At 59.8% G+C, this 25,384-nt stretch overlaps 1 protein-coding gene across 4 annotated transcripts in view; it reads left to right on the top strand.

Annotated features, from left to right (window-relative positions):
- The first annotated feature begins 4,713 nt into the window (after positions 1-4,713).
- Positions 4,714-25,384, top strand: part of FRMD1 (FERM domain containing 1) — a 35,046-nt gene continuing 14,375 nt past the window's right edge. For 2 of the 4 annotated variants that reach the window (XM_057310882.1, XM_057310883.1), the window contains exons 1-2: positions 4,714-5,020; positions 21,623-21,758. In XM_057310882.1, coding sequence (XP_057166865.1) covers positions 21,690-21,758 — 69 coding nt within the window. In that variant the 5' untranslated portion in view covers positions 4,714-5,020; positions 21,623-21,689. Of the gene's footprint in view, positions 5,021-21,382; positions 21,469-21,622; positions 21,759-25,384 lie in introns of those variants that run through there. The other 2 variants (XM_044379957.3, XM_026487991.4) reach the window with 1 other exon arrangement.

Genomic DNA, 25,384 nt, shown 5'->3' on the forward strand with positions numbered 1-25,384 from the left:
CTTCTAGAAGAAACAACTGCACCTCGGTCCTGGTATTACTGTGGCCAACGTCCACTTTAAGCCTGAAAATAGAGACTAAGCCACATCTCTGGGGAAGCAGCTTTTATTGTGGTCCCCTGAACCCTGGTCCAGGTGAGAACAGCTCCTGGTCACGAGAGGCAGAATTAAAGGAGGGATGGGGGTTGCTTTGGTTGCATATGAGGGGTTAAATAGTGTCCCTTCTCTTGTTGATGTCCGAACCCCCAGGACCCCAGAATGGGCCGGGATTTGGAATAAGGTGGTTGCAGATTGTAATTAGTTACAATGAGCTCACCCTGGAGCAGGGTGGGCCCTGTCCCAACATGACTGGTGTCCTTATAGGAGGAGGACAAGAGAGAACATGGCCCTGTGGGGATGAAGAAGAGATCAGAGTGGGGCATCTACAAGCCAAGGGATGCCCAGCATTGGTGCAAGACCACAGCTGGGAGTGGCAGGGAGCACGGCACCTGGATCTTGTACCTCTCACCTCCGGGACTGTGCAGAATCAGCTCTTGTGGGTTTAAGCCACCCCGTTTCTTTTTTTTTTAAATGATTTTTTATTATATTATGTTAGTCACCATACAGTACATCCCTGGTTTCTGATGTAAAGTTCAATGATTCATTAGTTGCGTATAACACCCAGTGCACCATGCAATACGTGCCCTCCTTACTACCCATCACCAGCCTATCCCATTCCCCCCTCCCCCCTCCCCTCTGAGGCCCTCAGTTTGTTTCTCAGAGTCCATAGTCTCTCATGTTTCATTCCCCCTTCTGATTACCCCCCCTTTCTTTATCCCTTTCTTCCCCTACCGATCTTCCTAGTTCTTATGTTCCACAGATGAGAGAAATCATATGATAGTTGTCTTTCTCTGCTTGACTTATTTCACTTAGCATTATCTCCTCCAGTGCCGTCCATGTTGTAGCAAATGTTGAGAACTTGTTCTTTCTGATAGCTGAGTAATATTCCATTGTATATATGGACCACAACTTCTTAATCCAGTCATCTGTTGAAGGGCATCTCTGTTCCTTCCACGATTTAGCTATTGTGGACAATGCTGCTATGAACATTGGGGTGCATATGGCCCTTCTCTTCACTACGTCTGTATCTTTGGGGTAAACACCCAGTAGAGCAATGGCTGGATCATAGGGAAGCTCATTTTTTAACTTTTTAAGGGACCTCCACACTGTTTTCCAGAGTGGCTATACCAACTTGCATTCCCACCAACAATGTAGGAGGGATCCCCTTTCTCCACATCCTCTCCAACAATTGTTTCTTGCCTTGTCTATTTTTGCCATTCTAACTGGTGTAAGGTGGTATCTCAGTGTGGTTTTGATTTGAATTTCCCTGATGGCTAATGATTTTGAACACTTTTTCATGTGTCTGTTAGCCATTTGTATGTCTTCATTGGAAAAGTGTCTGTTCATATCTTCTGCCCATTTTTTGATTTGTTTATTTGTTTCTCATGTATTGAGTTTGAGAAGTTCTTTGTAGATCTTGGATACCAGTCCTTTATCTGTAGTGTCATTTGCAAATATCTTCTCCCATTCCGTGGGCTGCCTCTTAGTTTTTCTGACTGTTTCCTTGGCTGTGCAGAAACTTTTAATCTTGATGAAGTCCCATAAATTCATTTTATCTTTTGTTTCTCTTGCCTTTGGGGATGTATCATGAAAAAGGTTTAAGCCACCCCGTTTCTGATGCTTTGTTCCAGCAGCCCTGGGAAACTCATGTCAAGTACACCCGGCTGCATCTTTCAAGGGAAAAGCACACGCTTCCAACACGGAAGGCCAAGCGTCTCCCTGCACAGCCATGTGAAGGATGGGAAGCTAGAAACAGGAACTACTTCCTTCTCACTTGAAACCACGCCCTAACCCCATCCTTCTTGTGCCCCGTCCTGGCACAAAAATTTCAGAAAATGGGATACATGGATTCCTGTTTGGCTCAGTTTGCAAATACCCCAGAGGCAGCTGAATCCAGCATTTCAGCGCTGATGCCGCGTCCACACGAACATGCCGCGGAGCCACCCAGACCTGGGCCGTGTTCAGCCAGAGCCCGGGCCACGGACCACGGCCACGGGCAACATCGTGTCTGTGTTAGCTTCCTGGGGCCGACGTCACAAAGGAGCCCAGAGGAGGCTTCCAGCAGTAATATCTGTTGTCTCACAGTCCTGGTGACCAGAAGGCCAAGATCCGGCGTTGGCAGGGCCGTGCTCCCCCGAGGGCTCTGGGGGAGGGTCCTCCTGCTGCATCATTGCTCTTGTGGCATGCCTCTGTTCCCATCTCTGCCTCCATCGTCACATGAACGTCTCCTTCCTGTCTGTCTCTGTGTCTCCTCTCCTCTTTGTATAAGGACACCAGTCATATTGGGTCGGGGCTCCCTACCCTCACAGGACCTCCTTTTAACTTGATACGGCAGCAAAGACCCAATTTCCAAGTAAGGTCATATTCACAGGTTCTGTGGCAGCACCTCCACACATCTTTCTGGAGAACAGTGTAACCACCACTGCCGACTTCCAGCACTTGGCAGGGCAAGGGGAGAACCGATTCCCTGCAGCCCCATCTGGACTGAGGACAGGACAAAGGAAGCAGCCAGAGGGGGGCCTCCTGGCCATCGGTGTGAACTGGAACAGGGCGGATTTAGGTGGCCGGCGGGGGATTCCAGGCAGGGACTATGGGCAAGTGGGAGTTGGCAATGCTATCCTCCAGGCTGAGGAACAACCCCAAGAACAAGAAACCCCCAGGACCGGATCACACACCCCCTCCGGGCATCATGACACCTGGACCACAGCCTTTCTTGAGGTCTGTGTCTTGCAAATGTCCCCAAGGAAGCTCTGAGCTGTCCGGCAGCTGGTCTGTGACAACCTGTCCCCAGCACCAAGGCCTTTGCAATCCATTTGTCCTTCTTGTGCCAGCTCACAGACGGCACGGGCCATCTTTGCTCCAATGAGTCGCTGCTCTGTCATCGCTGTTGCTAAAAGGGAGTAGAAGGGGAAAGTAAATCAAGACCCGCAGGAGCGCCCTGCTGTCCAGGGGAGCGCCTGGTGCTTTGCACCTGCTTCACCCTCTTCAGCTGCTCTGCCACGTACCGTTACGCTGTGTAGGGAAAAGTAGAAAGGCTACAGCACTTACGGTGCCAAGCAGTTTCTGAATGTTCTATAGATACTGAATCGATCAATCCTCAGACACGCCTGTAAGTACTACTCTTAACCCCATTTGACAGATAGAGAAACAAAGGCAGAGAGAGGTTAAGATACTAAGACCACGGAGCAAGAAGGTGACAGAGTCAGGCTTTGGACCTCACAAGTCAGGCTCCAGAACGCATGTGCTCAGCCACTGGCTAATACTTCCCCTGTCCGCTTTGCTGCTGACTGATCACGTGAGTTAGTGGAAAGGACTGTTTCAAGGGGTATAAAAGTTACATCATAAATGTAACAGTATACTTTATAATGGTTTGCTGATATATTCATTTCTTCAACAAGCTTCTGCCTGCTGACTAAGGAGTCTTGCTCACTAAGTGTTGAGGGCAACAGTGAACAGCAGGTGCGGACAGCAGTGTGTGACGGATGTCCTCCAGGCTCTGGAACTGGGAAGACTGTTTCCTGCTCGTTTAGCCACAGCTCCTTGCTGGGGTCCTCTCTGAGCCCCAGCGTTCTCCTCTGTAAAATGGGAAGGTCGGATACGGGGTCGCTGGCTGGCATTGTTACAACCGTGAGGCTCTCGGGGTTGAGTGGGGAAGACGCAAGCAACCACACTGCAGAGAAGTCTGTGGTAGAACGGAGGGCGGAGCTGAACTTGCGGAGTCCAGAGGAGAGCAACCCACAGGCACTGGAGGAGCTTGGCCTGTGGTGCCATGTCCTGTGCGGCCCTGAGAGATGAGCCCTCCTCTGCCTGTGTGGATGTCAGCAGTAAACAAAACAGACAAAAGGATGCGCGGTGGGGCTCACACCGGAACTGGGGAGTCCTGCATAAGGGGATGTACCGGAAGAGGACAAGTGTGAGGACAACGAAGCTGGGAATAGCCCTGCGTGGGGGCAGCCAGGGATGAGAAGCTGAGATTTGAAGGAGAGGCGGAAGCAGCCTCCCGGAGACTGGGCACTGGGACGCGGGCACCTGGAGCCCAGGGAGCACTGAAGCGGGCCCCTCCAGGGGTCTACCACTACTACTACTAGGAGAGGCCTCTGAGCCAATTCCCTGCCCCACTCCCACCCCCGCAGGCCTCAGGGGGGTGTAGGTGCTACTCCAAGATTGGGCCCATCCGCTACTCCTAAAGGTTTCTGCTGGAATGTGTCTAGGTCAGAGAGCATGCCTGTCACCCCCAGGGAGTGATCTGATAAATCCCCTGGAGCCAGTGAAGTTTAACCTTCAGGACCGCTCACTCCCAGGCCCTCCCACAGTCCAGGATCTGCTTTTGTGTCTGCGGACAACCTCAGCCCTTCCTCGAGGACACATCCCTCCCTGGGGCTCCCGCGACTGCAATAGCTTCGTGCCCACGGCAACGGCCCTGTGCCCAGCACCCCACATAACACACCAGGAAAGCAGATGGCGGGGCCGGGCGGGGCAGGGAGGGAAGGGAGGGGAGAGGGCGGGGCCGGGGCAGGGAGGGGCGGGGTCTGGGGGAGGGGCCAAGCGTCGGCCAATCCGCAGCTCGGGCGCGCCCCCTCCGATCGCCCCAACCGCCGCCTTCCGCGGGGCTCCGACGAGATCTTGGAAAGCGGCGGCCGCGCTCACGCCGCTGCGCTCGGATCCCGACCTGGACCCCAACCTCGACCCGGACCCCGATCCCGACCCTGACCCCGACCCGGACCCTCACCCGGAGCCGGAGCCGGAGCCAGACCCCGACCCGGACCCAGACCCAGACCCAGACCCCGACCCAGACCCAGACCCCGACCCAGAGCCGGACCCTACCCCGGACCCCGGTCCAGACCCGGAGCCTGACCCCCGCCCATTCCCCGACCCCGACCCGGAACCGTGAGCCTGGCCCGCACCGGGACTGCGACCCCCGCAGGTGAGCGCGTCCGTCCCCTCGCCATGACCCCGCCCACGGACGGGCCCCTGGGGGCCAAGGCACTGGGCTGAACGAGCTGTCACCTCGCCGCCACCGTTTCCCTTAGGAGTTTGCGCCCCGAAGTCCCTCCCCTGGGCCCCCTGTTGCCCCCTCGGTGGCTTCTGACTTAGAGGCGGGGTCGGAGTCCCTGCTCCCGGGCCCCTTGGCCCACCACCCTGCCTCTCGCACCATCCCTCTCCCCCTCTGCCTCTTCCCCTCTGCACGCGTCCCCGTCCCCCCTTTCCAACTGGACCCCGAGGCAGGTGCAGGGGCGCTCGGGATGCGCGGCCTCTTTATTCTCCCCGCCCCACCGTCGACCCGGGTGTGTCCCGAGATTTCGGTTTCCTGATCTTGTTCGGAGCCGCCTGGAGTCAAGAGTGCCTGAACAGACTTGGAGGAGGCTGGGGGGACTTGGGTCTTCGGGACCTGCAGCCTTGCCGTGGCCCCCCAACGTGGAAAGCATGGAGGGGAAACTCGGGGGAGGGGGGCACCTGCCTCCCCCTAGGGGTGAGGCAGGGAGGGGTACTGACCTCAGTGGTGCAGGACTCACTGCCAGGTGGGCAGGCTTAGGTGGTTTGGGTGGTTTGTGCAGGGGTGCGTGGAGAGGAGTAGAAAGGTGACAAAATGACATCTTTGTAGTGGAGGACGTTTCCTTTGTTCCAGGAGGCCCTCTAAAGCTCCTGAAAGTAAGGCTAGGGCGAAAGTGAGCAGGCAGTGGTTGGGGAGGTGGGGCAGGTCTGTGAGTGTGGGGTCAGAGGTGACCAGCGAGGTCGGGGTCCGAGGAGTCAGTGCGTGAGTGCTGGCATGTTCCCACCTGAGTGGACCTTTCAAGCAAACTGTGGGAAGGTTGCTGCCAGCTGGGTGGCCCTGAAACAGGCCCATCCCCCTTTTCTGTGGGGCCCCAATGCCCCCAACAATTAAGTGTTAGCAGAAAGTGAACTGGGCCCCAAACAGACAGAAGGAAGCCAGGACGAAGGTCCACCCGGGGCCTACGCTGATGGTTTACCTTTGGGGGCGGGTGGGTGCCAACAAGAGGAGGTTGTGTAAGTGTCCCCACTTCACATGGGGGTTGTGTCCAAGTGATTCCTTTGGGGCTATCCACAGATGGTCTAGTGACTGGGGTCGTGGGCCCCCCGGGCACTGCAGGCCAGGCTTGCTTAAGCGCAGTGGAATCCCCTTGGGGCTCAGGTGTCGCACCAAAGCCCTGCAGTGACCAGGGGATGTGGAGTCCAACCTCAGGAAACCCTCAGCCCTCAGAAGACCAAGGAAGGCAGGAACCCTAGCACTCTAGTGTGCTTTTCAGCAGGCCTGTGGCGGGGGGTAGGGGGGGTCCTGCTGTCCAGGTGGGGGGATCAGTGCCTGCTTACCTGCCCCCTCCCTGGCCCCAGCATAGCCAGACTGCCCCGAGCTGTCTCTGTTTGGTCCCGTCTGCTCAGCCGTGCAGTCCGCCCTCCTGACCAGATCCTGGAGAAGGTCCGCATTCTGTTTCTTCCAGAAGTTGCTGTAACTTCTGAGGAGCTTTGATGGCCAGCTTTGGCTAACTGAGGCATTTTTGCACTTGCCATGGGTTAGACCGTCTACAGATAACGTACAGGATGTGAGTAAATCCGCAGCGTTTCCGGCACATTTCGTGTTCCTTTACCTAACCCCGGCAAGAGGTCTCCCTGGGGAGCATGGGGCTCAGAACCCGGGTGGGGGGTGCTGGTACCGTGCCATTGTCTGCCGTTGTGCAGATGCTCCGTTTAGTGAGTGACAGACTATTTCTTTACTTGTAGGAGGTGTCCACGTTTGTTTTGAAGTCTTAAGACGGTGGTTTCCAGAGAACTTTCCACCCAGAATCACTTACTTAAACTTTTGTTCGAAGTACCATCCTGAGGCTCAGACTGTGCACTTTGTGCGTGACGGGAATCGGGCGTTCTGTTTCTGAAAGGACGGGGTGTTGCAGAGCAGCTCAGGTCTCCGCTGTCGGGGGCGGGACCCCTGGCCTGGGCACTGTCACACGACACCTGCTGTCAGCGTCGCTGTCACGACGGTGCTGGGGTCACCTGATCTTAGCTCTTCCATCCCGTTGAACACGTAACGTGACCCTGGGCACCCAGGGCAGGGGCAGCACGGTGGGCCTAGACGGCCAGTGACCCTCCCAGCCTCTCCCTTGCACACAGCCAGCTCGGCAGCCCGTCTCTGCCGTGCCTGCTTGTGTTGGAGTGGGCAAGCCCGGCCGGGACGGAGGCTGGTGTGAGTACGTAGCAGAAGAACCATCCCAGTTACAACGCAGACGTTCTGATGGTGATGAGCGCACGCTGCGTGCCAGCCCCGGCTCAGTGCTGTAGGGGTATCGGCCCTTTGCTTCTGGTCTGTGCTTCTCCAGCTGCCCGCGTGACCCTGGACTCTCACTTCCTGCTCATGGCCCCTGGCCAGGACCCTGACGCCCCCCTCCCCTGGGAGCTCTCGGAGGGATGGTGGGTGGCGGCACTGGGTGAGGGCTGGTTCCTGGGACATGACCCGCTCTCGTGGCGCCGCTGCGACGTTGAGAAGTAGCACAGTGACCCCAAGGGGGTCGTGACTCGGGTAACTTCCACCGACAATTTAATGGAGGAGGAAGGAGTGGATGTTTATGGAGTGTCCGTGGACACCCAGGACACCAAATCCTGCTCTTGGGACAGGGCAAGCGTGACCCCAACAGTCACTGTGGGACCCCAGGAAGGAGGTCGAGAGTCTGCTTAGACGAGCCGCTGTGCCCCAAGGCCTGGCCTGCCCTGCCCTGCCCTGCGGCTGCCGCGTGGGCTCGGGGCCACCTTGGGACAGGCCTTGCTCTTGTAGGTTCCCGTTGCCTGCTGGCCTGCTGGGACTGACATGTGGCCCCCAGGAAGAGGCTTAATGGGGGGTGAGGGAGGCACTGTTGACACTGAAATCTGTTGTTTCTTTGAACTAGTGTTCGTGGGGCACCTGCTGTGTGCCGTGGGTCAGGCTGGTGGCAGGACACACAGGCGTGTGGGTCTTTTCCCCTCCAGGAAGCCCAAGGCAGAAACCCTCAGTATGTCACAGGGAAAGGTGACGCCGCAGCGGGACGGGTTCTCTGGGTAGAGCACCTCAGCATCGCTGGTCTCGCGCATCTGCAGGGCTCTGGGGACCTGCCCCGAGAAGCGTGGGTCACCGAGTGGGGAGACCCACAGATACGGTGGCAGAACTGTCTGTGTCGTGATCAGCCCGGGGCGTCTCAGGGTCGGGGCGGGTGGCGGGAAGGAGCCAGGTCTGAGCTAACGCATTGCAGGCAGAGACCCTGGGAGGGCAGGTCCGGGTAGGGGGCTTGGGGAATTCCAGACCAGGAGAGGGCAGAGGGAGGACAGGAGGCAGGGTGAGGGTGGCCCACCACGGCCAGGGTTAGAGGGGCCGAGGGACAGTGGGGCCTTCATGTTGTCTCATCGTATTGTACGGATCCCAGGCCCTGTGTGGAGAGGCGAAAGGAGGGTGGAGGCCGCCAGGGTGAGCAGGCCGCCTCAGGGGCCCCAGCAAGGAACCCTAGAGTGGACAGAGGAACGGAGGAAAGCGACCGAGTGACAGGAGGGCGTGGCCTTCCAGCAGTAGGTGCATGGCCAGTGGGGAGAGAAGGGAAGGAAAAGGCAGTTCATGGCATCAGAGTGGACGGGGCAGCTAGGCCCCCTGTTCAGGATGAGCGTAGGAGGCCGTGGGTGCCGTTGTGGTCCAGGACCGTGTGCTTAGATGAGGAGAGTGGGTGTGGGATCTGGGGAGTATCAGCGTTCTCCAGAGAGATGGAACCGACAGGATATACGTGCAGGGGAGACTGGGGGAGGGGAGGTTTGCAGCATTTGGCTCACGCGGTTGTGGGGCTGGCACGTCTGAAATCTGCAGGACAGACCTGCAGGCTGGAGACCCAGGCAGAGCTGATGCTGCCGCTTGCGGCCCACGGCCGTCGGCAGGAGAACCCTCCTCAGGGCGTCAGACTTCTGACGCCTTCAACTGATTGGATGTGGCCCACACACGTGATGGGGGCATCTCAGAGTCCACTGACATGGAGGTTAATCTCACCTACAAACACCTTCACGTGGCATTCAGATGATGTTTGACCACACCCCTGGGCACTGTGGCCCAGCCCAGTGGACACACAAACTGACAGGGCCCGGGGCTCTGCAGGGCAGGGCTATACCTGGTTCTCACCGCTGGGCACAGCCCTGTCAGCCCCCTTAAGGTCCCCGGGGAGGCCGGCCAACATCTGTGGCTATGAGCCCCACTAAATAAAGGTTCCCACAGCGCTCTGCTCACCCTCCGAAAACAGGAGTGACATTCACAGATTCACCGTCTCTTGATTCATGCTTTGCCATTTGTTGGTTTGAAACCCCAGGAGCTTCCCAGGTGAAATTCAAAATGGGGCCCCATACGTAGAGAGCCAGGAGCAACTGAAGAAAGAGGCGGGCCCCTCCAGATTGGGAGGTGGCTGCTTTAACAAGCAGGGGAACTACGGACAAGGCTTGTCCTGGGCAACCCCAAGACTCCAAGCCCCCCCGCCCCCGCCTGCCTGCCAGGACCTTAAGAGTTTAGATAGAACCGTTCACGGGGTGCAGTCATGTCTACTGTCCAGATGGGCTTAGCAGCACCTCACCCTCCCCAGGCTGAGTCCTTGGAACATCTCCCAGCAGGCAGGGCGTGCATTCCAAGGTCAGGGGAGCGGGATGGGGCCTCCAAATGCCGTGTCCAGCTCGTGGGAGAGGCCCTCCGGAGTGCCCCCCCCCCACCATGGCAGGTCCCAACGCTTAGTGGCCCAGGGGCGGCTGATGAGGGCGCGGGAGAAGGTGAGGGGAAGCTGGTGGCCTCCCCTGTCCTGCAGGGTCTACACACAGGTGGATGCGCTCCGGTCACATGTAAACTCTTCCACTAAAGGCTGCCCTGGAGGCCGTCGGAACAGCCGCTGGAGCCGGCCAGGCACTCCGGGGCTCAGCCGCCGGGCGCGACTCGGTGGGACTCTGGGCAGCTTGCCCAGCCCCCTGCACCCCGCCCTAGCCTCCCACAGACTTGCAGGGTTATAGTAGAATCAGAAACCAGTAGTCTGGTCCACACAATAGGTGCAAAACAAATGTTGCCTGAGACCATCTGGGGGTCCCCTGTGTGAGGAGCCTGCACGCTCTGGGGGCGTTTCCCACCCCACCCCACCTTGGGCATGGGAGGGTCACAGCTTGCATGGACTAGTGCTGAATTGTTCTCTGCCCCTGGGGCCCCAGGGCGGCAGTCGAGTGAGTCAAAGATCAGAGGTCTTGGTGCCCGCCCTCCGCAGAGGGTGTGGCTGGGCAGAAACGCCCCCTCAGCAGAAGCTGGGTCCTTGACCAGAGCGGCACCCCACCCCACGGCTCCTCTGTCCCCTGGGGAAGGGGATAAGCAAACTCTAGGAGCCTTGATGGCAACAGCCTCTCACCCACCCTGCCTGGCCCCAGCCCAGGGCCCACAGCCCTTCCCCTCCCCAGGCTGCAGGGACAGCAGAACCCTGCAGCCCAGCCCCACGGTCAGGCCAGCCTGCGGCGCCCCAGTCCCAGCATTTGCCCCTCTTCCCGAGTCTGCTGTACTCCCAGGGGTCTTGCCAGGTGGCCAGCTAGTGAACTGGAGAAACCAGTCCATCATAGGAGGTGCTTCAGTGCCCCCCCAGGCTCCACTGGCTGCCCTGGGGCTCCCTCTCTCCCCTCCTCCCTCCCTCCTCAGGCCTGGGTTGATCCTCGGGCCACCTGCCACCCAGAGGCCAGCGTCCCTTCACCCACATGCACCTTAATAGGCTGACCTCTGTCAGCTCTGGGCGTTTGCTGACGCTGTTCTGGAGTTCCTTGAGAAAGGGAGGATATGTGTGGTGCTGGACCTGAGTCCGGGCTCCCAGGCGAGCACTGGTGCATTGCCAGGACGTGGAGGGTCCGTGGAAAGCGCCCAGTATTGGCAGAAACCAGCTCTGGCAAACAGGATCAGAGTGACTTCAGGGAATGTCACCAGGCCATCCAGGCCACACCAAGACTGGCTTTGTGGCTGAAACTAGCAGAATTTCACGAATGGTGCTATGGGTGCTATCGGTGTTTAAAAAGTTAGCTTGGTATCGTTGCTTGGACGCTCGTGTGTATTTTAAACTGTTGTTCGCCGTCAGCAACAATTTGGACCAACAGTCTCTCTGAAGATGCTGGGAATGCAGAGGGCTCGCGTCAGGGCTGTTTTTCTTGTCTGCGGGGGAGCCGGGCATGGAGCATAGCTGTGTGTGTGTCACGCGGGTCGGAACAGACACACGGCTGGGCCTGGGCTGCTTCCACGGAGGCGGGGGGCTCTGCCAGACACGACAGTCCAGGCTCACTGAGCCGCACGTGCTTTCTCCGCAGAGCAAGGGGGCTCGGGGCATCCTGGCGTCAGAGCTCGGAGACGTGCCGGGTGGGTACCCTCCTTACTGCCAGCCTGCCTGTGCTGTGACTCGCTCTGTCCACGCTCACTGGGAAGGACGGAGACGTGGCTTTGACCTTAGGCCAGGCTGACCTCTGGTTCAACATTCCCTCCATACCAGGCTATCCAAGTTGTGGGCCCCTGACTTCTGGAAAGCCCAGTTCACGAATTTATTTCCGTGACTCAGTCCCAGTGCCCAGTAGGGAGCTAGCTTTTCAAAAGGTGGGCATCAAGCAGAGGACGGTGCTGTGCCCACGGGAGACGTGTCTTCTGGGAATCTGCGGGCGCCAGGGAGGGACTGACCTGGGCAGCACTCGCCCTCGCCTGGCGTCCTGCTGGGCCTGTTAGCACTTCGTCTCGTGGGGGCTGAAGGGACACATTTGCTGTTGCTCAGCCCCCCTGTCTGTGTTTTTGACTCTGGTTTGTAAATCCAGCACACCCAGGCACTGTCCCCTTGCGTCGGACTCCTCTGCTCGCTGCCTGTGGGATCACGGGAGTGATCTTGGCGGCTGCAGGCGAAAGGTCTGCACCCAGGGCTGCTCTGGTCCGGAGGCCCCCTGGGAATGCATCAGGCCTGGGAGGACTGCGGGCGGTAGACGTAGCACCGGCTCCTGGTTTGCCTCTAGCCTCGTTGGTCCGTTCTGTTCTCGAGCAATTCTATCCCCGTTGGACCTTGATTTCCTTCAGCTCTACAGTGGAGGCAATACTGACCTTTTCGTCTCACGCGACTGTGGAGATGAAGGCACTTGGGAAAATTTAAGCATAAATATAACATATATTTAAATGAAATACGGAGTACAGGTGTCAGGTTGTAGCCAGGTGTTAGCCCGGCTCCCCGGCAGCGAAACCGCAGCTGAGAAGGGGGCAGGGGGTTCCCAGCCACCAGCCTGGGAAAGCTACTCTCCAAGGCCACCTGCTAGAGAGAGGCTGGCGGGGACCCGGGTCGCCCGTACAGCACAGGCGTCTCTTAAGAGGGACCCGGCTGGGCAGCAGGCGCTGAGGGTCACTGTTGAACATGACGACGCGGCACAGGCTGCCCGACGAGGGGAACAGGAAACACAGTGAAGCCACACACTGCTTCGTTTTACCCTCGAACAAAAGGGGCTTGTTTGCCTCTAGTTCCGGTTTACCTGCACCCGAGCTCAGCTTCCTAAGTGAAGGAGCGGAAGGTTCTGGATCATTATGAGGAGCAGCTCTCGCGGTGGCTGTTCAGAGTCTAATCGTGAGGTCCAGATTACATTTATTTTACTCCAAACAAATGCACAGAGTCTCTAAGGAGTCCCGAAGACATGGCCTCTAAATCCCGTGTTTGCTGCAAAGATCTGCGAACCTCTTTGGAGGTTCTGTAGAAAGACTGTGAATTTGTCTTGGTTGACATTTCTGGGATACCGCTACCACCCTGAGCAAGGGAAGACCCTGGAGTTGGTCCAGGAACCATGAGCCACCTTGTAAGAGTTAACATATAAGTTTGGAAAGAACCTCGTTCTAGTCTACAGTGACATTCTCATGTGGGGCTGGACATCATTGTTCCTTCATTGCAGTTGACAGGCTAGAAGGGGGAGTGCATGAGTGATGACCTTGACCTTGAGCTCTGAGGTGGGGGAGCACGTGTGATGACCGTGACCTGAGTTCTGAGGCAGGAGAGCACGTGTGATGACCGTGACCTGAGTTCTGAGGCGGGAGAGCACGTGTGATACCCTGACCATGAGTTGTGAGGCGGGAGAGCACGTGTGATGACCGTGACCTGAGTTCTGAGGCGGGAGAGCACGTGTGATGACCGTGACCATGAGTTGTGAGGCGGGAGAGCACGTGTGATGACCGTGACCATGAGTTGTGAGGTGGGGGAGCACGTGTGATGACCATGACCTGAGTTGTGAGGTGGGAGCTCCAGTAAAGACTGCGATATTGAGTTCTAACAACTTTGGGTTCTAAGGACCAGCCTCCTAGACTGGACGTTGTGTGCTCCATACAAGTCAGGGCTGCCTTTGTGCTTCTCTTCTTTGGCCAGGTCTGCTTCATGGGACAGCCGCCGTGGGGGTCACCCTGGTGGTGCCTTCTACCTGGGCCAGGTGTCCATCCATTGAGTGGGTCGTGATTGAGAACAGACGTTTGTCAGGGTCGTGAGGACACAGCGGCCAGGACACACACACTGTGCTGGGCAGGAGCTTCCGTCAGTGAGCAGGGCGGGTAATCGGCAGGACACTAGGAGAGCCGTCGCAGTCACGTTGCATGTTGGGAGTTAACGGAAACACGGGGATGGGCCGGCGAGTGGCGGGAGGGAGAGCCGGGGGCTGGGTGGCCTCTCCACAGACGTGGCACTTGAGGGGAGATGAGAGTGAGAGGTCGGCCTCGCTGAGCTGCTGAGAGCAGCCCGGTGGAGGGAGCCCGGTGCTCTGCTCTTCCAAAGGTTGAGAGGGTGCCAGCTGCAGGCCGGGGTGGAACCTGGGATTTCAGCTGCTCAGACTTGGCGCTCCAGACACCACTTCTTCCTGACAACACGCCTGCTCCAGAGTGAGGGGGACGAGGCGTGTGGGGGCAGGATGAGACCGTCAGTCCCATACCCTGGGGTGTCAACCTTCGCGTGGCAGTGAGTAGACACGGGGTCCCTCCTCCAGGTGGGGGCCGTGGTCCCACGCGGCAAGGGTGCTTGCTGGGGTCGTGTGCAGCTCCACGGTCCTGGTTCTCAGGCACGGTCCTAGGAACCTGCTCAAAATGCAGATTCTCGGGCCCTCCCAGCGTGCTCGGCCTGCTGCAGGGTTCCCGGGTTACAGATGCGTGCTGGCATAGGAAAGCTGCTCCTTGGGGTGAGGGCCCATCGAGGAGGAAAGACTGGGGCCCACAGGTGCTGGGAAGTCTGCAGAGAGCCCAGCGGGGAGGAGTCTGGAGGGGAAGCTGAGTTTAAGCAGCAGTCTCCGAGCACTGACCGGAGGAAGAGGGTGGAGCGCACATTCGTGGTGGAGAGAAAGGCCCGAGCCAGGCTCGTGGGAGAGGATCCGGGGCCCTGGCCCCGTAGGAGTCTGGAGATGGGCTGCTCCCCCCAGGGTCTCTGCAGCCCTGCAGCTCTGATGTCAGGCATGTGGCTTTGCAATAACGTGTTAGTTACTGAGAAGTTGTCGTAATAACCAGGGAAGATTTGGGATGTCCATAGTCTTCTTCCATCAAGTCCTTGGAAAGCTGGCAGCACACACTGGTGATGACAGCACCTTGTAGTTCGCAGGGCACCTTTGTCCTACTGAGCCCAAGGCAGTGAAGAAATGGACCCAGGGAGCCCACATGCGCCGGGGAGAGGGGCCTGCAGGGAGAGTTGGCAGACCAGGCAGGTAAGGGCCTCTCGACGACCCCAGGTTCCAGCAAACAGGCCAGAAATGAAATTGGTAGGAAAGCCATGGGCGGAAGCCTGAGGCCCGGATTCCGGAGACAGTCCATGAGCCTCAGTCTGCAAGTCTGCACAGTGACGTCAATAACCCGCCGAACAGGATCGCTGATCAAACTGGCAAATATTCTAGGCACGTACGGTTTTTTTTTTTTTTTTAGCTCAACACATATTTGTTGAGTACACACAGTGGGGCTGCAGCAGTGAGTAAGAGTTTATGGAGCTTCCTTCCAGCAGGGAGACAGAGACAGTAAACAAGAGTGTCCAGTTATGCTCAGTGCTGTGAAGGACAGGACGGGCTCCCCAGCAAAGACACATGTGAGCTGATTTCTGAAAGCAGCGAGGCAACAAGCCAGACAGATGTGCAGGACAGAACTTTCCATGCAGAAGAACAGCACATGCAAAGGTCCCGGGGCAGGAAGGCAGGGAGGCCAGAGAACAAACAGGGCCAGCCATTGGAGGGGCTCGAAGGCCACAGTTAACTTTCAGTCTCTGGCTTCTCCTTTGAGGGAGGTGGGAGCCATTTTTGGACTTGGGGCAGAAGTGTGACGATCTGTCCCCTGATAAGCGAGATTCTGGAGGCTGAGGTGCTGGGTGTGGTGGGCGAGTCTGGAAGGGGAGACTTTGGGACCCCATTGCCATAGTCCAGAGAGGAGTGGACCAGGTGGGGGAGGGGGTGTGTGGGCAGGTAGATGCAGGGGTGTTTTGAAGGTAAAACCGTTGGGATTTGCTACTGTCTGGATTTGGGGTAGGGGAGAGAAAGAAAGGAGGTGGCCTCAAGTTTTGTGCCCCGAGCAGCAGGAGGGATGGAATGCCATTGCTGAAGGGGCTGTCGTCTTTGCTTCTCAGTGATGACGGCAGCCCCTCTGGCAGCTCGTCAGTGGGCTCAGCACACGTTCCCTGAATAAATGAAGAAGGGACCCTGCCGAGTGCTGTGGCTCGGGCCGGTGCTGCCCGGCCCAGGCTCCAGACCGCGCTCTTCCAGCTGGGTGAGGTCTTCTCTTCCTCTCGCGGCAGACTCCTGCTCTCGCGTTGAACCCCCGCAGCTCCTCTGTCTAAAGCAGAGTTGCCCGCCCTGCCTGCGAGGTGCCCTCTGGGACGTCTGGGGCCCCAGGGGCGGTGGAGGGTCTGGCCTGGTGCAGGCGTAAGAATGGAGAAACAACAATAAAGGGCACTAAAAGCCAGTCTGCCTTTTACGGTCACCACGCGCAGCGACTTGGCCGTGTGGATGACAAGACAGCCCGCCCCTCGGCTGCAGCCCCCACGTCCCTGTGAGTCACGGAGAGTGGGACAGCCCAGGTTCCCAGGGACAGCATCTGCGGCCCGTGCCCCAGAGAAGGAGGCTGGCAGGCAGGTGGGAATGAGCCACCCGGCAGACAGACAGTCAGGCGGGGAAATCACACGCGCTTCTGTCCCAGTAACTCACGGGGATTGAAGGGTGAGGGGTGGGAGGGAGCTCAGAGCTCCGAGGCTCAGCCTGTCTGTGTGTCTGTCTGTCCACACAGCTCCCCCAGACCTCCCCCACTGGTCCGCATAACAGCGAACCTTTAAGTCCTGAGTTAGTAGCTGTTGTGGTGAGTGGGTTCAGCTGGTTAGTGTTTGTGCGCAGGGGGGAGGCGTGCAGGGACAGAATGCCGAGAATCTGCCGTCAGGGTTGCCGGCCCCGCTCCTGCTCGTCCAGCTCTCTGCTGCAGCCTGCCTTTCCTGCCCTTCCTGTGGCCCAGGGCGTGAGTGTCTGGGCTCAGCTGGGGTGGCCCGAGGGCACCGGTGCGGTCCCACCCCGTGCCCCACACGGACAGCGGTGGCGGCCTTCAGGCTGGAACCCAGCTTGTGAGCCTCGTCCTCTCATCTCTGCCTTAGTGGCGGCGATGACGTCCTTGCCCTAATTCGCCACCTGTCCAGGGTGTGGGGCCCTCGGTGGGACTCCTGCCAGCTTCCCACGGGGACCCCACAGCGTGGGAGCCCTGTCATCCTGTGGGGGGCGGTTCCGGGTGCACACCAAACACTGTCCATCCCCGCCACCCTCTGGCTGACCGCGGTGACCCCCAGTTCTGGGGTTCTGTGTGGGAGGGCTCAGGAGGGTGACAAGGGCCCCTGTCCACAGGGACTCCCCCCAGAATGGAGGGGCGGGGCAGGATGGAATGAGGAAGATGTCTTGTTTCTCCGCCGTTAAATGCCATGCCCAAGAGGGAACTGACATAGCGTTGTCTGAGTGGACGTCCTGGAGGCTGGCGCTGTCCTGGGGCAGGCTGTGTGCGCGGGAGGAGGGGGAGCCTGAGGCGGGACCCCTTCTCGGCAGGCAAACCCCACTCGCCAACAAGCCGATCTCACTGGCCACCACTCGTCTTTGCCCCCAAAGAGGCCCCCAGGCTGCCGGCCACCGCCTCACCTGGTGCTCTGTGGGGCGTGCGCGGGGCACCCCCTCCCTTGGGCTCTCCGGGAGCCTTCAGGGCCTTGCAGGGGAGACCCCGGCGCAGGGAGGCTGGAAATACAGCATCACGTTGTGACAAATGCATCAATTGGTACTGCCGGTGGGGGGCCTTCTCCCATCTCCCAGGGACGTGGGGGGCATGCTGTGGCCCCCAGCCCGGGAACAAGAGCACATCCCTCTCCTTGTCTGCCAGACCCAGGTCTGGGGGCTCCTGGGGGACCCGTGTTGGCACCTGGGGCCCCTCGCGGCAGACAGTTCCCGTGCTGCCCGCTCCTGGCGCTCAGATGCTCTTCTGTTAAGGAGCCCCTCGCTCAACGGGACGCTGATCTTTCTGAGAACACGTGTCTGCTGTGATTCGTCGCTCGGAAGGGAGCCCTTCCATGAGCATTGACACAAAAGTCACCCGCCATTGAGATACAACGAATTCAACGGTTTTGTGCCCCCGTTTCTGAAAGATTCATGGCCGTTAAGAGACGGTGTTCCATGAAGGGGCAGGTGGTCGATGACCTCTGTCCCAGCTAGCCACCCGCCCCTGGCCTGGTGACCCTCCTGCCTGGGGGCCGGGCAGGGCCTGTCTCAGGGGCCACGGGCTGCGGGGGGTTCTGACCTATGTTGTCTCGTGGGAAGAGACGCTCGCACAGTGTGGGCCTGGCAGGCAGTGGTCCCTGTGCACCCAGGGTGGTCCCTCCCCTGGGGCCTGAAGGCCTCATGCTCCTGCAGGCGCAACATTCACAGCCCTGGTCCTGCCGCATCCATGGGACACGGGTCCCCCACCAGCCTCTGGCTCCAGAGGTCCTCGGCCCCCTTGCTCCCCTGGTGTGTCACTGTCATGTCGCTGTCCTGTCCCTGTTCCCAGATGCACCCTATGGCTGTGTGCCGTGGGGGCTTGTGGGTGGATGAGTGTGAGCCCCGGGGGTCCGCGTCCAGGATGGCGGGGACAGTGCTTGTCGTTCGACCTCGAGGAGCCTGTGAAGTCATGCGCGGCAGCGTCTGTCCGACAAAGCAGGTGGCCCTGCCGCGACTCCTGCCGCAGCCCACACAAGGGTCGGTGAAGAGAAGAGGCAGCGGGCGCGGCCATGGGGCCCGACGGTGGCTCTGGCTGCGTGGCCCTCCCACACGCCCCGCCTGCCGTGGGGCTGTGGTTTAATTGCGGTCAAGAATTCCGCCTGGGCGGCAAGCAAAACACAGTCCTGTGCGGTCAGCACAGAGCCTCCCGCTGCCCTTCCCCTCCCTCGGCAAGCTCTTCCTGCTCCTTCGGGGACAGGGAGCCCCCCCGCCCTGCCCCAGTGCTGCAGATGGACCCCGCTCCCCCAAATGCTGAGCTCTCCTTCCAGCATCGCTAATAAGAGTGTGTGCTCCCTGTGGGGTTCCAGAAGGCTCTCAGCGGGTTTGCTTTCTGCACCTCTGTTTCCCTGCTAATAAAGTGAGCGAACTAGGTTGCCCCTGGGCACCCCTCCATTCGGGGAACAGTGAGAACGAGGGAAGCACTTTTGGGGGGTGCTGTGAGGACCCTCGGGGTCCGCAGGCCGGGTGCCACAGGAAGACGCACAGCGTATGCACGCTGGGGCGCAGGCGAGGGAAGGCCACAGCCAGACCCTGTCACAGCCCCCACCTAAGCAGCATAACCTCTGAATGCAGAGTCCTAACCCCTATGATTATGACCACAAGCAGACCAACGCAGGAAAAGGGCAGGCCGCGTCACCAGCTGCGCGGGAGTGGGCTTGGAGGAGAGGCCGGCGCCCCAGTGTCCTCCATGATCAAGGCTGTGTGCTCCGCACGCACCCACACGTGTGCTCACGACGCGCCTGCCGGGCAGGGTCCCAGCTCTGGCGTCTGGTGAAGGACTTCTGTGTTTTTCTATGGCACTATAATGTGTTCAGTATTTCAGTAGCTTCATTGGGGTATGATTGAAATACTGTAAAATACATTCCTTTTCAGCAAACGGTTTAACGCAGTTTGGTGGAACTGTGAGCCGTGCAACCACCGCCATCTCGCTGTGGGACGTTCCCGCCACCCTGAAACCAGCTGTAGCCTGTACGCATCCCTCCAGCCCAGGCACCACAAACCCGCTTTCTGCCTCTGTGGCTGTTGCCTTTTCTGGACGTTTTAGGGACTCACACAAAACGCGTGCTGTGGGCTGGCGCGTCCCGGGCAGCACGGTACTTTGGGTATCGGTTCTCGTCCCGGCCCCTTCGTGCCCCGGCGTTGCTGAACGGTGTTCCCGCACTGCTTTGTGGACCCAGTGTTTTGTGGATTTCCATTTCCGAAGCTTTATTTTCAGAACATTCTTAGCAGAGGATGAAGAGCAAGTCTCCAGCACATGGCGAACCTCCGGGTGCCACGGTGAGGGGCGGGCAGGGCGGCTGGGATGGTCCAGGGTGCAGGGGAGCCGCCTCCTTCCCTGGCGGCTCTCCCCGCCCCTCCCCACGGTGATGGAGACAAGCTCCTTCAGAAGACAGGCGTTCAGAAGGGGCGTGTCTTTTGGGGTCTCGCCACGTTTCTGTTTCCCCAAAGGAGGAAAGCTTTTCTTGATAAGCCTGAGAACAGTGGTTGTCTACAGGTGGACAGGTGCGGAGGGCGGGGAGCCAGCCCCAGGCTGGCAGAGCAGGCTTCCCGGGAGACGACCTCCCGAGCTCAGCTCGGGGTGGCGTGGCCACGCCATGGCCCTGGGACTTGCAGCCTCCTGAGCGGCTTTGTGAGGCAGGTGGGCGGGGGTGGGGGTCGGGGGCTTGCCGTCTTTATGACCATCCCTTAATCCCACTTGTTGGTAGGAATGCAGGGGTTTCTCTTCCTTTTTTATCACTAGAGGTGTTTGCAGCTCATTAGCCAAAAGTCCTGTGAAACCCGGCCAGCACCCACACAAGCAGTGGGGTCCCACCCACGGTGAGGGGAGAACACTGAGGCCAGACGCACCATGGCCGGATGTTGGCACTGGTTCTCAGCACTCCTTCCGTGGGAGGACCACCGCTTGCCAATGGTTCCTCCATGGTCTGTGCGTGCGCGTGCACATGTGCACACGTGTGTGCTCTGCAGGGTCGCCTGCTGCTCCACGGCCTCTCCGTGTGCTCAGATGCTCTGGGAAAGGAGCAGTTCCCGCCATCCTGTATGGTGACCGTTAGTCACTGGGTCACAGGCCATCGGAAGCCAGTGGATATCACGAGAACCGGCATGTGTTCTCAGGTGCTATTTGCCTTTTTAAAAATGGTTAACTTGCCAGCGGAAAGGATACACATGTGTCCGATGATGGACAGCTTTGCATCTGCTCTGGAGAGAAAAAGACAGGGCAGTGGCCTCTCAGATTCTCAGGTGACCGGCTCGGCCTACAGGGTCCCGAGTCTGGGTGGAAGGGGCGATGGGCGGAGGGGCAGGGCCGGGAGAGCTCCCTCTCCTCGTCTGCGTCCCCGACCTCCTCACACCTGCAGGGCGAGAGCAGACGGGGCAGCGGGACCTGATTTCCCAGGACCTGCCCAGCCCCCCTCCCGGGACCCCTGGATGCCCCAGGAGCAGGAACACGCCAAGCCGAAGCCCCCTCATTCCGGTCTGGGGCCACCCTTCTTCCCAGAGGTCAGAGTTCACGGGGGGGCAGCTCCCCCGGCCTTCCCCTGTGGCAGTATTACTCACTGTGGGGCAGGTAGGAGGTGACACTCGGCCAGGGACTGCGGCATGGGTCTCTGCCGCTAAAGGTAGTCGGAGCCTACAGGACGTTCGTTTCAGGAACAGTGTTGCTGATCCATTCATTCCTGATTCGTTCCCCTCCACAGGAGGGGGCGCTAGGGACCTGGCTGGGGGCCCCGATACTCCAGGTGCCCTTCTGGGATCTGCGGGCCCTGCCCTCGCTCTCCCTCCAGCTTCTCCGGGAGCCTCAGGAATGATCCTGGTTCCGGCACTTGCGTGGTCCGCGTGGGCTTCTACGTGACCCTTTGTCCTGGTCCCTGGAAAGGAGGGGGCAGTGCTGGCTGAGGCGCAGGGGGGCTGTGAGGTGGGCCCTGGGGGAGGTGGGGTCAGCCGGTGGCAGGGGAGGGTGGGGCCAGCCCGGCACTGTTTATTTGCATTCCAATCAACGTGCACGTGTCCCAGCTATTTATAAGCCTGGACCTTGTCCCGGCCCAGCCACGGGCTGGATTTCTGGCCCCGCTCGTCTTCCACTTACTTCCCCAGCCAGGAGCTCAAGAGGCGCCTGGTCCCCTGGTGAGTCTGGGGTGTTATGTTCCCCACCTGTGGCCGGGTGGCCGGGGAGGGCCTAACCAGTGGTGACACATGGCCCGTGTCCGTCTGGGAGGCACACAGCTGTGGGCAGCTCAGCCCCTCCCTAGCCGTGCCCTTGACCAGTTCTTCCCTGCAGGAGGCCATGGAAGGGGCCCCATCCTGAGAGTCTGCATGCCGCCACGAGAGCGACGTGACACAGCGAGATGACCACAGAGCCCAGGGACGTCCTGGTTCTGCTGCCCACGCGGGAGCAGCTGCGGCTGGTTGTAGGGGTGAGTGTGGGGGAGAGCTGAGGGTGGGGTGACCATGGGGGGAACCGTGGGGGTTATGGTGGTTGTGACTGTGGGGGAGATGGTGGGGGTGACTGTGGGGAGGGACCGTGGGGGGTGATTGTGGGGGGACCTACGGGAGACCATGGGGGGTGACTATGGGGGGTGACTGTAGGGGTAACTGTGGGGGGACTATGGAGGGAGACCACGGGCGACTGTGGGGGTTCCATGGGGATGACCATGGGGAGACCGTGGGGAGACCATGGGGGTGACCGTGGGAGTGACCACGGGGGGACTGTGAGGAGACCATGGGGGGGACCGTGGGGAGTCACTGCGGGGTGATTGTGGGGGGCCATGGGGGGTGGGCAGAGACTGCTGTCATAGGTCCCCTCTTCCAACAAGGTGATACTGTTAGGAAGTAAGTGGCATTCTGTGGCACGATTCATCTCAAACACCAAAGCTTTGTGGCGTTCAAACACGTATGCGGTTGGCGAGGCCCTGGGCTCAGTTTGGCCGTTCTTCCCCTTTATTCTCCATCGGCTGCATTTGGGTTCTGTAGTGAGCCCACTTTGCCGGAGGTCTCTGATAGCCCGCCTGCCCTGCGTCTTCAGGGAGGCGGCATCTTGGCCCTTCCCGAGCACCTTCCCCCTGCCCCGGGGACACCCACTAGTGAGGGCCCGGCTGGCCCCGGCCTCCGCCTCCCCCAGGCAAGTGCAGGGACCCGTGCCCCCCGCCAGCGGAGGCCCCCCTGGGGCTGCCTGCCCTCCCTCTGAGCGCCAGCGCCGAGGCTGCGGAAAGACAGTGGGCCATGGCTTCGCTTGGACAGGCTCCTCGAGAGGCGCCTCTCCCATTACTCAGGTCCCCTCTCGTGACATACCGATCGTGTAACCCAGTAATTCAGCCGTTCGCCTGCCAGCCCACGGAAGCCTCATCTCAAGAGCAGGTCAGGATTCACTGGAGCATTTCTCCGGAGGCCTGAAACGCCTGAACTCGTGACCGAGCCGCGTGGCTTTTCCACAAATCTCCATCAGACCGTGCAGTTGTTTAAAAATCCAAGATGGGCAACAAGAAGTGGCTTGTCTACCTGACCGCAGACAAACTTCCCGGAGTCACCAGGCTCTGGATAGCCCGCTTCCGGGGGACCCACACACCCTGGAGATGTGGCAAGTCCTGTGTGCGGTCATGACCTCGGCACCAAGCTGCCCTTTCCCATGCCGCCGGTCACCCCGGGGACGGAGTGGTCCCCAGGTGATCATTTCCAGGGTGGCCCATGGTCACGGGAAGTGTCAGCCAGCATCCCGTCCCCCTGGAGACTGTCCAGCTCTGTCCCCTCTCCCTAGACAGGCAACACCCTAAGTAGGAGAAGCAGGAGATCAGGGGTGTTTGGAGAGAGTAGGGGTGGGGCGGGTACTGGTAGAGACCTCCCCAGAGGTGCGTGGTGGGCCTGGGGCGCAGATCCCCTTCGCCGTGTATCGCTGTCGGGGTGCATGGGGACTGGTCGTGGAGCAAACGTCAGTGGGGACACACTGGACTTACAGAGGGTGTACCCACCGTGGTGCCACGCCAGCGACATCGAGCCCCCCCGGCTAGCACCTGTTGCAGCTCTGATGTACGCTGTGCTCTGGACCCTTCCTGGTGGGCCGTGGGCAGGACAGGTCAGGTTCAGGTTGGGGAAATGGTGGTTCTTCCCAGTTCTTATCAATTGTTTGAGTGAAAAGTGAAGGGGCGTTAAGTTCCCCTGATCCAGGCAGTCTCTGGTATCCAGATGACCATTGCCCCACTACCGCCAGCATCATACCCCCCCCCCCACTAGAAGCCCCGTGCTGAGCACTCGCGGGGGGGTTATGCACACTGGCCCACTTAACCCTCTGCGTGCGCTCTAGCTCGTTCTCTCAGTCTGATTTTACAAAGGGGGACACGGAGGCCCAAACTGGGGTGAGTGCTGAGTCGGTGCGTGCCCTCACATCGGGGTGAAGAGTGGACCCTGCGGGGGCATACCCTCTGGGGCAGCAGGCTCTGGGTCTGCGAGGTGCCAGGAAGGACCGCCCTCTCACCTGGCCTTGAACGGAAGGTCCCTGGTGCACACTGCTGGCGGAGGAGGAAGTTCACGTCCCAGCACCTCCTTCCAGGGGACAGCGAGGGACGTGGCTGGCCGCTGCTTGGGCTGCCGGCCCGTCAGGGGAAGGAATCTCTGTCCCCTTTCTGCTCTCCCTTGATGTGTTCCGTTGAGTTGAGAGGGACAGGAAAACCCCTAGAAAGTTAGCTGGGCCCAGAGACGTTGTTTAAATCCCCAGGGCAAGAGCGGTTCATGCTAACGTGGCCCTAACACGAGCAAGGCTTGGCGGAGAGGGAGGGCTCTGCACCGTGTCCCGCGTCCCACGTCCCGTGTCCTGCACTGATGCTTCCCGCTGCCTCTGGCGGGTGGACCGCACCCGGCTCGCTGGTGATGGTGAAGTGAAGTCTCCCGGAAATTACGTGCTCAGGAACACACTCACTTCTGGATTTAGCGACAGTCTCTCCAAGCTTCAGTTTACCCATCTGGTGATGAGGAGCTGGAGCTGATCGGAGGGTGTCCAGGGGTTCCCTGCGTCCCTCGAGGTGGCTCTGGCCTGGGGAGGAGGCAGGAGGAGGACTTGTGTGGGGAGAGGAGGGCGGGGTGGGACAGCGGCCTTCACCTGTCTCCTCCCTGAGCGTCGCTGGCGGGTTTTAACCGGAGGACCCAGCAACATGTGAAACCCTCTGGGTGAGGTGGCGAGTCCCCGCCGGTGACGGGGCATACCGAGGCAGGCTACAGGCCCTACAGCGGGGCACCGACACCCCGCCAGCCTACTCTCAGGGTGTGCCACAGCGTGAGCCATGACGGGCCCCCATGCTTGCCCGCACATGTCTGTACATCCGGGTTTTAGGAAGTAATGTCCGAGAAGACCCTTGCTGGGAGTATGCATCACCGCGTGGCAGGCTTGACCCCATGTCTGCTGCCAAATGTAATGGATGACGATGAAGCCGATATTACGGCGATTCATCCCTGAAAATAGAGCCGCGTCATTTGACTTGAGACGGTGGAGAGACGCTTCTGGAATCCCAGGGGCTGCGCCGTGCCTGGGTGCACTCCTTTCCTAGCGGGGCGAGAGCCCGCGGGCGTTGTGCGTGGCGCAGACCTGTCCTCCCACTGCTCTGGTTTGTGTGGAGGGCACTCCTTCTTGCTGCGGGGGCCGGAGCCTGGGTGGCCCCCAGCAGGCGAGGAGTTTGCCACGGACAACGTGGGTGGGGCCTCCCTTGTGCGCCGGAGACGCGCCCTGGCCACGAGGGACCGTGACGCCAGACGCACCAGCCCGCAGCTCTGGGAGATGCAGAGGACAGAGGCGCACACCAGACGCACAGCGGAGAGGCACCGGCAGGTGCAGACGTGGCCGTGCCAGGGGACCCGGGACAGAGGAGCGGCCAGAGCGAGGGCGGACTGTCTCTGGTCCAGCACCGGCCAAAGTGTAGAGAAGTTGGCCTTCGTGAGACAGCTGCAACTGGGAACACCTGCTGGAATCGGGTGCAGGCTTGAGGTGGACTGGTGTTGGGGTAACGGGAAATGGACGGGACAGCGGATGTCGGAGGAGAGCACCTGACCTGCGTGCACA

This window comes from Ursus arctos, unplaced genomic scaffold (genome assembly GCF_023065955.2).
Source record: "Ursus arctos isolate Adak ecotype North America unplaced genomic scaffold, UrsArc2.0 scaffold_13, whole genome shotgun sequence".
Lineage (NCBI taxonomy): Eukaryota > Metazoa > Chordata > Mammalia > Carnivora > Ursidae > Ursus > Ursus arctos.